Source organism: Balaenoptera ricei, chromosome 10 (genome assembly GCF_028023285.1).
Source record: "Balaenoptera ricei isolate mBalRic1 chromosome 10, mBalRic1.hap2, whole genome shotgun sequence".
NCBI lineage: Eukaryota > Metazoa > Chordata > Mammalia > Artiodactyla > Balaenopteridae > Balaenoptera > Balaenoptera ricei.
In genome coordinates this window covers 88720223-88732333 of record NC_082648.1, presented here as the reverse complement: position 1 = coordinate 88732333, position 12111 = coordinate 88720223, and the positions used below count along the sequence as shown (strand labels likewise).

General features: G+C 43.2%; 1 protein-coding gene across 1 annotated transcript; it reads right to left on the bottom strand.

Moving 5' to 3' along the window:
- Positions 1-10348: 10348 nt before the first annotated feature.
- On the bottom strand, positions 10349-11132 carry LOC132372676 (coiled-coil-helix-coiled-coil-helix domain-containing protein 2-like). Its single transcript, XM_059934802.1, has one exon. The coding sequence runs from the start codon at positions 11095-11097 to the stop codon at positions 10636-10638; it is 462 nt and encodes a 153-aa protein (XP_059790785.1). The 5' UTR covers positions 11098-11132; the 3' UTR covers positions 10349-10635.
- Positions 11133-12111: the final 979 nt, after the last annotated feature.

Genomic DNA, 12111 nt, shown 5'->3' with positions numbered 1-12111 from the left:
GCTAGGTGCCTCTGGCCTTCTCTGCTAGGGATATTAAGTTTGGATGTTTCTCCTGAAACTACCGCACCTATCCCACATGAGCGGAGCTGTCTGAGAACAAAGCCTGCTCCCGGAGAATGGCACAGCAGAAAGATGGAAAGAACCTGGGTCTCCAATGATGTTTTGAGCTGCTGAGTTAATCAATCCCAGGTTCCCCCTAAATTTCCTTATTGTGTGAACCGCTGAGTTGAGGTTTTCTTTACTTGCAGCAGAAAGCATTGTCATGGATACAATTATTCTCCAACCCCACTTCCTAGAAGAAACCTCTAATAACATTTTACTGTGAACTTTTCCAATACATTTACAAACATATATATCATTTTGCAACTTGCTTTATTTTGTAGTCATCAATATGTTACGTACGTCCTTCCACATCGGTACCTATAGATCTACCTCTCTCTTTCTCACAGCCGCACAGAATTCTATATGGGGATGTGCCCTCATCAATGTGCTTCTATCCATGATCATTCACGGTGTGCCCTTTTTCTGAGTCAAAAGACTTGAGAGCCACTGGCAGAGCCTTCCTTAGAGGTCAAATTACTATATTCTGTTCCTCTTTCCATCCCAGAAACGGGAACACTTTCAACACAGGGGGAAATATACTTTTAAATGTACACCAAAGGCAGCCTGAGCAAATAAATCAGACTTAGGAACCAGAGAGGGCAGACTTTTGTAGAAGACGAGACCTCCCAGCGAGACCTGGTCACAGAGATGCAGCCTGAGACCGCTTGCGGAAGAGGGCAAGAGTATTCCAGATTATTCTAGCCACTTCCTCGCTCCTCCACTCCACCGGCCTCGCCTCCTTCTCGGCCCCCTGGTGCGCCAGGTTCTGGGGGCCGCGAGGGAGGCGGGGAGTGAGTGGGCTCATGCGGACGAATCATCCTGCAGGAACAGGCTCGGCTACTTACGCTGGGCTCGGTGGGATCGAAGACACCTGCTCCGCCCGACCCAGCCTGGCCAGCTTCCACAGCCCTTTCCCGGCAGGTGTCCGGCCCCGCCCCCTAAACAGCCAGACCCCGCCCCCAGCCCCACCCACCGCCTGGCTCCACCCACCGCCACCGCCACCGCCACCGCCGGCCCCGGCCCCGTACCCGTCCCTGCCCGCTGCTGGGACTTCTGGCTCTGGCGTCCACCTCTCCCCTTACTCTGTATGGGATTGTTTTGAGTCTGCAAGCAGCAAACCAAAACAACACAGAAAGTGTCCACTCTAAGGTGCTGTTTTTGTTAGGGCCAAACAATGTGTTTCACCTAACGAGATCCTCCACCTTACCTTCTGAGAGGTGGAGTGGTCCTCAAATCCCAAGCCCATCGCAAAAGTCTCATGGTGAGGGCAGAACTCCGCACCATGATCCTCACAGGAACTTCTTCTGGCGGAAACTGCATTTCCTCGCCTTTCCAGGAAACTTCCCACGTTCAGCCGGCTGATTTCAATCACTCTATCGACCTCAAACTGGCCTGGCTTAGAGATGGATCTTATCCGGCTGGGAATATAAAAGCAGCGGGCTTGGATTTTTTTGAGCTTTTGAAGCCCTGCCTACCTATTATAGCAAACATTAAAATAGCAACTAAGCACATCACACATTAAATATACTTTTTAAGTTTTTGCTATATATGTTATTCGATCAAGATGGAGAAAAGTGGGTATAATATGCCAATGTTTATATAAAAAGAGGGAGATACAAATCTGTATGTATATTTACTTATTTGGCAGAGAAAAGGACAATGGAAAAATATACCATTAAAGTGAACAGTTATCTATAGGTGAGAGGAAGAAACTGGAAAGAACAGAAATAAAAGCTAGACTTCGAAGGTACCTTGTTTTGTAGATTCAAGGAACCACATGATATTTTGTATAATTATAAAAATAAAATTAAATGACAGAAAGCATTATTTAACAGTGAAAGCAAAATGGAAGAAAAAAAAAAGAAAGGAAGAAAGAAAGAAAAAGAAGTTAACTGTATATCCAGCTGTTAGTATAACCACATTGTGAAGAACTGAGACCAAAATAACAAACAACCCTCTGGGCAACACTGTAGGATGCTAGAGAACCAAGTCATTATTTTGAAAACTGGTAAATAAAAAGAAAGAATCAAGCATTTACCTTGCCTTTTTAATGCAAGCTATGCTTTGGGGTAACCAATTAATTGATGAGGGAACGTTTCTTTTTATAGTACTCCAACTGTTAAAAGAAGGAATGATAGAATAACACCATTTTACAACTTTGAAAGAATTAATGGTTCTAGGCAATGATCACCAGTGGTTGCAAATATCTCAAAAACAAATACAACCAGATATTGTGTGCCTCCTGATAGAGGTACCTCTGAAGGAGGCTTCCAAAAAACTTCCGTCATAATCTAATCAAGTAACTTGATCTGACTACCAACTCAGGAAATATCAGGGAAAGGAGATGTGAAGTGACACTGCAAACTAGCAAAATCCAGACTATGGCGAACTCCACGGGACAAACAACCTGGTTTATTCAACAAGACAAATTGTCAGTAAGAAGAAAAAGAGATAGAGGGGAAAACCTACAGATTAAGAGGCATTTAAGAGACATCATTCATTTGCATTGAATGGACTTTATTTGGATCTTGATTCAAACAAACTCTAAAAAAAATAATCAGTTCTATAAACAAGCACACATATTTGAACACTGGCTAGATATTTGATGGTATTAAAATTTTATTGTTTATTTTTGTTTGTGTTTATTTATATTTACCGGGCTTTGGGGTTATTTTTTGTGTTTCTGTGGTTATGTTTTTTAAAAGAGTCCTTATCTTTTAGAAATAAATGTTGAAATATTTACAAACAAAATGATAGAATGGATGTCTGGAATTTTTTTCAAAATAATCCTGGCTTGGGGGCAGGGCAATGGGTAGGGATGTAGATTGGCCATGAGTTGATCATGGCTGAAGCTGAGTGAAAGGTACATGGGGTTAATTATTACTATTTCTTTTACATTTGTATTTGCTTGAAATTTTCATTGCTAAAATGTTTTAAGAAATCCTTTGGAAAGGGTTCTTATAATTTTGCTTTTGAAATTACTTGAGTGTGAGTAACGCATTTAATTTGGCGACGACTTCTTAGAAATCAGTTCATATTTTGGAATTCTTTCCAAGTGAGAAAATAATGGTAATAACAACAACAGTTAGTACACATCCTTAGAGTGTGCCAAGTACTCTTCTAAGTGTTTTGCTCATTTAATCTTTTCAACAATCTTTGAGGTTAGTGGTATAACTAACCCCATCTTATATACGGGATTACAGAGGATGAGGAAACGGAAGCTCAGGGAGATTGTATTACTTGCCGGAAGTCACACAGGTAAATGAGGAGCCAGGATTTGACCACAGGCAATTTAGCTTCACAGTTCATACTTTTAGCTACTATATTAATCTACAAATTATTTTCCAATATAAGGACATTTTTATGAATACTAGATTGAATAATTAATGACGTTGACATAAGGATGCTTCACACACATTTAGTTAACCTTCATTAACTTACATTTTGAGATTTTTCTCTTTGTACTTCAGAGCAATACTTTCTTGCAAGAACCCAAATATTTTCATAAATCCCAAATATCTCACAGGCCCTATGCCTGGGGCCTCTCCTGCCCAGTGTATAAAACAACCTGAGATCTAGGGCAGAAAATTGATTGATTCTCAGGTGTTGCTTCAGCCTGATCCTCTCGTCCTGGTTTTGTCAACTTTCAACATCCCTCTCCATTGTCTCTATCTGCCTCCTTTGGTATATCTGCCACTCATCTTCTGGAGTGGATCCCAGTGTATTTTGATCCTTGATTCTACCTTGAGTGGCTAGTATCAGTTTGCTCCTAAGGAATATGTTTTGGCTTTTCTGGCTCTCCCCAGCTCACAGGGTTGGTTGGCCACTTTTTGGTCAGAATTCACAGGCTCTGGGCCTAAGAAATGCATTGAGTTGGGCAGGGCACTCACCTCAAACTTTCTTCCCAATCCCCACTGATAGAGCTTAGTCTGTTCTAGAAGACTCTGAAAAGTTCTAGCCAATGGATTCCTGGATCTAGCTTCTGTGCAGTGACCAACTAACCGGATGTGAGGATAGTTTAGCTAGTGGGCAATAAAAAAATAAAATAAAATAAAATAAAATAAAATAAAATAAAATAAAATAAAATAAAATACCTGCACACAGTCAGCCCATGAATTCCCCTAATACTGGATCCTCCAATACTGGTTATAGGACCCTGGGATCCCTCATGTTCTCAGTCATCTTATTGTGTGTCTTATTTTTCCACTTGAGTCTGTTCTTTGCATTAATTTTAATATCACTTAATCTGCCCTGAATGTTTGGAGCTGGGAGGAAGGGACATAGTGTAATTTGCCCTGGGCCTGCTGGAGAGCTACTAGCTATGAACCCTCCCTAAAGATAACTCTGAACACAGGATAAGCATGTATGCATGCATGCCAAGAATGATTTTTTTTAAAATTATTTATTTATTTATTTATTTATTTATTTATTTATTTATTTATGGCTATGTTGGGTCTTCGTTTCTGTGTGAGGGCTTTCTCTAGTTGCGGCAAGCGGGGGCCACTCTTCATCGTGGTGCGTGGACCTCTCATGATCGCGGCCTCTCTTGTTGCGGAGCACGGGCTCCAGACGCGCAGGCTCAGTAATTGTGGCTCACGGGCCTAGTTGCTCCGCGGCATGTGGGATCCTCCCAGACCAGGGCTCGAACCCGTGTCCCCTGCATTGGCAGGCAGATTCTCAACCACTGCGCCACCAGGGAAGCCCCCAAGAATGATTTAATAAGAAGTCTGCAATGTATCAAAAAATAAAAGAATAGGCATAGACTGACTCAAGGATCAAAAGAGCAGAACTTTGAACTTCCAAATCAATTTTTCCTCCAAAACAGATGTTTAAAACCTTTATAGGCAGCAGACCTGAAGGATTTCGGTTTTGTGGTCTCATATACAAGCAGATAGCCAACTCCGAAGGGTAAGGTTTGTTAGCATTGGTTCCATCCTTCCTTGGTGAATAAATAAAGTGCCGCTTATTGAATTGCCTCTATTGGCCCCTGCACTGCCCCTATGTTCTTTGAAGTTTCTGGAATTCAAGAGTTGGCCTGTTCCATCCTATATAGTTTAGGAAATTTTAAAGTGGCCCAAGGCAAATAAGACTCAGAGCCAGAAACACAGCCTGATATCACTGATAAGGTAACAAGAAAAGGATGAGATAAATACACTATATTTAATCTTGGGAATGTTTATGTTGCTATTTGCATCATTCCAATTAAAAGAGTGATGTACACAAATGAAGTTTCCTACAGTTGTTGTGATGCGAAATAGTCCAGGATTGTGCTAGGCAAGGGTTTTCTGAGCAGGGTGGTGGTGTGGGGTGGTGAGGATGAGTTGGAATGGAGAACAAGGTATGACAGGTGTATGGGGTGGGCTGAGCCACCACGTTGTACAACTACAGGGAATGCCGCTCATTACCGTGTAAGTGAGTGGCGCTCCCTGGCGTTGTGCAGTGCACCACCTGTGCCCCAGGGGTCTAGGAGAGGGAGGGAGTAATGTCCTGGCAAACAGACAAGTAGTCCTTTCCCATTTGTCTACCCAGTGAGTGATGGCTTCGTTAAGTTTCAGAACTTGTTTCACTGTCCCTATCCTACCTGAAGCTTTCCTAACATTGCACACCGCCCTGGAGAGAGTTAACAAGAGCACCTTCTATATTCCATTATTCCCCTAAACACAATTTCTTCACTGAACGTACCACCCTGAAATTGTAAGAATTAGGTGCTGTCTCCCTTGCTAGATCATTTTTCTTTTTTAAAATAAATTTACTTATTTATTTATTTATTTTTGGCTGAGTTGGGTCTTTATTGCTGCGCGCGGGCTTTCTCTAGTTGCGGCAAGCAGGGGCTACTCTTCATTGCAGTGCGAGGGCTTCTCATTGTGGTGGCTTCTCTTGTTGCAGAGCACGGGCACTAGGTAGTTGAGGCTCACGGGCTCTAGAGCGCAGGCTCAGTAGTTGCGGCACACGGGCTTAGTTGCTCTGCAGCATGTGGGATCTTCCCGGACCAGGGCTCGAACCCGTGTCCCTTGCATTGGCAGGCAGATTCTTAACCACTGCGCCACCATGTAAGCCCGCTAGATCATTTTTTGAAGGCAGGAAACATTGTGTTTCATTCATATTTGTAATCCTATTGCCTGGCACCTAGTACGCACTCAGCAAATGTTTATTGAATTGCACCAAAAGCAAAGGATGGTTTCATCATCTCTTAAATTCAAATCTAGAGACAAGACAAGCATTTCCTGAAGTGTGGACCACAGAACAGTAGTCCTAGAGAAATGCATTTCCTAAAAGGGTAAACGCTGCAACCAAATTATCCCGTCATGAAAATCACAATGCATATTACATAATACAGGCTCTATGAAGCCCTGCAATTTAAAAAAAAACTTTTTAACTTCGTTTTGAAAGCAGAATTTCCAAATTCATTTGAGCATGGGATCGTCCCCTTCTCCTTTGTGGTAACATAACATTTCTAAGGACACTTAAGAAACACTGCACCAGAGTATCTTTTTTTTTCTTCTTTTTATTGAAGTATAGTTGATTTACAATGTGTGCCAATCTCTGCTGTACAGCAAAGACTCAGTTATATACATATATACATTCTTTTTTTATATTCTTTTCCATTATGGTTTATCACGGGATATTGTATATAATTCCCTGTGCTATACAGTAGGACCTTGTTGCTTATACCAGAGTCTCTTGATGTGTATAAACCAAGCTCTATTCACATTTCTCAAATCCAAACTGGGAGCCTGCCTTTTTAGTTTGCCCCTGAAAAGAACTCATTTTATTTATTTATTCATTTACATATTCACTTAACTAACATATATGGAGTGTTTATGGCTCATACGCCAAGGATACCAAAAGATGCCCTAGCCTCCCAAGAATTCATGGTCAAGACAAGAAGACAGAGAGCTAAAAAGACTCTTACAGTACATACAACTCAACAGCTGTATGATAGAAATAGCCCCTGCTTCACACCACTCTGAGCCATTATTCACATTGAAGTCTAGATCAGCTGGGAGGGGATGGGGAGAATTCACCTGCCAGGGTGTCTCCACTGGGGTGAAGAACCAGTTGGTTTTTGTGACACTGTGACTTATAGTAAGAAATAGACATTTGGTCTTCCTAAAACCCTTAGAATTTCCTAATAAGAGGATAAAGGTGTCTTCATATTCACAACAAACCCCTTCAACTACACCTGAGTTTATGTCAGTGAGGCGACTTTTGGAAAGCTCCTAAGGCTAGGGGCTGGTTGCCAGGGGAACCAACCAGGTGTTTAGAGGGTTGGAACTCTCAGTCCTCCCCCCTCCACAGCCCCCACCTGCAGAGAGGGGAGATGGGGTGGAGATCAAGTTCAATCACCAATGGCCAATGATTCAATCAATCATGCTTCTGTAATGAAGCCTCCATTAAAAACTCAAAAGGATGGGGTTCAAAGAGCTTCCGGGTGGGTGAACACTTGGAGATCTGGGGAGACTGGCACACTGGAGAGGGCATGGAAGCTCCGAGCTTCTTCCCACATACCTTGCCCTATGCATCTCTTCATTTGGCTATTCATCTGTTTCCTTTATAATATGCTTTATAATAAACTGGTAAACGTAAGTAAATGTTTCTGAGTTTTTTTCTGAGTTCTAGGAGCCACTGCAGAAAACTAATTGAACCTGAGGTGGGTGTCGTTGGACCCTCCAATCTCTAGCCAGTGGTCGGAAGCACAGGTGACAATCTGGACTTGTGATCGTGTCTTGAAGTGGGGTGGAGGAGGTGTATCTTGTAGTCCTGAGCCCTTAGCCTGTGGCATCTGACACTATTTCCAGGTAGATATTGTCAGAATTGAGTTGAACTGTAGGACACTCAGCTGGTGGTAGAAAATTTCTTTTTGGTGGTGGGGAAAAAAAACCCAACAACAAAGTTTTTCTTTTTCAGTCCATTGTGAATCGATACCTTTGCAAAACACATAAAAAATGTATTACTAAGGCAGTGTGATAGTGGCATAAAGACATAGATCAGCAGTCCAGAAAACAACCCTCAGGTTTATGGTTAATTGATTTTCAGCAAAGGTGCCAAGACCTTTGCTGAAAATCAATTAATTTAATGGGGAACTAGGACTCTTTTCTTTTCAACAAATGGTAGTGGAAAAACTGAATATTCACACATAAAAGAATGAAACTGGATTCCTTCCTTACACCGTGCACAAAAATTAACTCAAAATTGATTACAGACCTAAATGTAAAAGATATTCTTTGAAGAAAATATGAGAGCAAACTTTTGGAATCTTGGGTTAGCCAAAGCTTTCTTAAAGGATATAACACCAAAAGCACTAGAGACAAAAGAAAAAATAGATAATTGTATTTTATTAAAACAGAAAACTTTTGTGCTTCAAAGAATACCACCAAGAAAATGAAAAGACAACTCATAGAATGGGAGAGGATATTTGCAAAGCATACATCTCATAAGGGATTTAAAACCAGAATATATAAAGAACTATTGCAACGCAACCATAAAAAAAGATAAATAACTCAATTGAAAAATGGGCAAAGGGTCTGAATAGACATTTTTCCAAAGGAGATATACAGATGGCCAAAGATGTGAGCAGGGTTTGTAAACCAATAGGAGACAGTGTGGTTCCCCCGGTGTCAGCAAGAACCGGAAACCATTAGCAATGAAGGAGCGAGATGGGAGGGAATAGTTTCAGAATCTATGGAGAGGAGCTGAAGGGAGAGGGCTGCCCAGACAGGACTGTGGCCTTTGATAGAGGGAGGCAGCAAATCCACTGCTTCCGGCGGGAAAGGAACCAGGGAAATAAACGCCCCAGACCCACTCTCTTCCTGCCTTTGATTTCTTCCCCCATTGGTCAAACTCAGAAGTAGAGCTTGAGCCCTCCAGGTGGAGGACAGGGGTGGAAACAGGGTTAGGCAGAGGCGAGTTTGTGATTTAGGGAGTAGGAGACAGAGGGAAAATCTATGCATTGGATGGACCTGGAAAGTCAAAATGAAAGAAAAACTAAGGTGAGTAGCAGAGCCGGAACAGGGAAGATGGGGGTGGGAACAGGATGTACTGTGGATTTAGAGGTGATACGGCTGCTCTCTGAGTACCAGGATGTTCTCTGCTGGGTGAAAACCAGGGGCGGCTCAGCTTGGAGCAGAAGTGGCCTAAAACTATTGCGCTGGTTCTCGACTTCTCTTTGGAGCATTGCCCTAGGCCAGAGGTCAGCACACTTATTCTCAGAGGGACAGATGGTAAATATTTTAAGTTTTGCATCACAGCTACTCAACCGACACTGCAGTGGGAAAGCAGCCTCAGACAATACATAGATGAATTGTGTGGCTGTGCTCCAGTACAACTTTATTTATAAACACCGCGGGCCTGCAAGCCATCGTTTGCCAACCCCTGCCCGAGACACTGAAGAATTTTTTCATCATTTTGCCTTCAGGTAAACTTTTTTTTTTTAATTTTTAAATTTTTATTTATTTATTTATTTTTAAATTTTTTGGCTGTGTTGGGTCTTCGTTGCTGCGCACAGGCTTTCTCTAGTTGTGGCGAGCGGGGGCTACTCTTCGTTGCGGTGCGCGGGTTTCTCATTGTCGTGGCTTCCCTTGTTACGGAGCTTAGGCTCTTGGTGCTCGGGCTCAGTAGTTATGGCACGCAGGCTCAGTAGTTGTGGCTTGTAGGCTCTAGAGAGCAGGCTCAGTAGTTGTGGCTCACGGGCCTAGTTGCTCCACGGCATGTGGGATCTTCCCAGACCAGGGCTCGAACCCATGTCCCCTGCATTAGCAGGCAGATTCTCAACCACTGCGCCACTAGGGAAGTCTCTTCAGGTGGCCTTTTGATGCATCTGTTCAAATGGCCTTTCCCCAATTCTGGCTTCTGACAGATAAACACTCTGGACTTCTTTCAGTGTGCCAGGAATGAATGAGTCAGTAGATTCTGCCTTAATTCCTATAGATGTCCAAGAAAGGAAGCATGTGTAGCTGGCTGACCACTAACAAGGGACATGGGCAGGAATTTCCAGCTCCAATGTCTTCATTTCAAATATTTTCCTGAAAATATGTTAGGTTAAAGGAAGGTTTGCTTTTCATGCCAGGAAAATACTCTAGTCTGGTGAAATGAAGATTAAGCTTGGAAATCACACAGACCTCAGTTTAAAGCCAGTCACTTACTAGCTGTTTGACCTTGCTGAACTACCTTTCTCATCTGTAGAATGAAGGTATTCCTGACCTGATAGGTAGCAATAGTTATTATTATTATTATTATTATTATTATTTTTGGAAATAAAATCACTTTATTCTAATTAATTCACAAACAAAAGCATGTTTAAGAGGCCACACAAACATCCGCCTAGCCCCAAACTCAATATCATCTCAGTGAGCTTCCGTATGGTGAGAATACCCTCTTCCACTGCAATCCTGAAGCACAAAAGCTATTAATGATTGAGGAGCGGTTTAACTGGTGGCTTCACACTTTATAGCCTCACTATCAATTATATTTTTAATGCTAAATCAGCGTGGTCATGAGAGATGATTTTCCATGCCTTCAACTGGAACTTCTTGATTAAGCTAACCCGTTCGCCAATCTGCACTGTTTCAGCACCTCACTGAAACCTTCACAAAGCTTAAGGTCACCCTGGTTCTGGGCACACTCCAAAAACTGTTGCACCTCAAAAGAGCATGGGCCATTCTGCTGCTGCTGTGCCAGCTGGGTTCCCTGAGGCTCCTGGTAAGTGATGTCAGGCCTTGAGGGCTCAGCATTACTTCCTCCACCGAAGCCACCAGTGATGGCATGACCCAGAGTGTGGCCGACGGCAGAACCCACAGCCACGCCGGCTGCAGTGGTTGCCACCTGGGCCATCAGACCTGGCTGCCGAGGAGCAGCAGCAGGGGAGCCAACGGCAGATGGTGGAGCCGCTGCGGGCGGCTGAGCTGCGGGCGCTGGCCTGGGCGCAGTTCTCATCAGAGGTGCCCGGCTGGCCGGAGGGGCTACGCGGGAAGTGCGGCTTCGGCTTCCACGAGGCATCTTAAATGCGTGGCGAAGCGGGGTCTTCAAGCGCGAGACTCCAATAGTTATTATTATTATGAGGAGTTACAGAATATGTTCCTATTTAGAGCTTTTTTCTCTCTTGCTCTTTTCTACTGCCCTCTTGAAGAATATTGGTTCTTAAAGTTTGTTCCCAAACTACAGGTTTTTCACTTGGGTTCTCTAAATGCTCCTTGGGCAAAGCCAGAATAGATCCCAGACAATTTATAAATTGATGGAGACACTTTTTTTTTTTTCATGGAAAGGCATTTTATTTTAAATATAACAGTGTGTACACATCAATCCCAAACTCCCAATTTATCTCTCCCCTCCACCCTTCTCCGCCATGCAACCATAAGTTCGTTCTCTAAGTCTGTGAGTCTATTGGAGACCCTTTGTTTGCAAGCAATAGAAACCGAATTCAAACTAATGTAAGGGGAAAAAAAGAAAGGTGGGGTAATTTATTGGATACTGGAATTTTTCTCAGAAGAAGCATAACAATTCAGCCTCAGGAAAGCATGGATTTCAGTAACTGAACTCATATTCTCTCTCTCTCTCTCTCTCCCCCCTTTTCTCTGCATTTCTTTTCCTGTGTGGACAAGTATTTTCTTTAAATTTATTTATGTATTTATTTATTTTTGGCTGGTGGGTCTTTTTGTTGGGTCTTCGTTGCTGTGCACGGGCTTTCTCTAGTTGCGGCAAGCAGGGGCTACTCTTCGTTGTGGTGCCCGGGCTTCTCATTGCGGTGGCTTCTCTTGTTGTGGAGCACGGGCTCTAGGCATGCGGGCTTCAGTAGTTGTGGCATGTGTGCTCAGTAGTTGTGGCTCGTGGGCTCTAGAGCACAGGCTCAGTAGTTGTGGCCCATGGGCTTAGTTGCTCCGCGGCATGTGGGAATCTTCCCAGACCAGGGCTCGAACCCGTGTCCCCTGCCTTGGCAGGCAGACTCTCAACCACGGTGCCACCAGGGAAGCCCCTGAACGAGTATTTTCTATACTTCAAGGTAGGTGCCTGTTG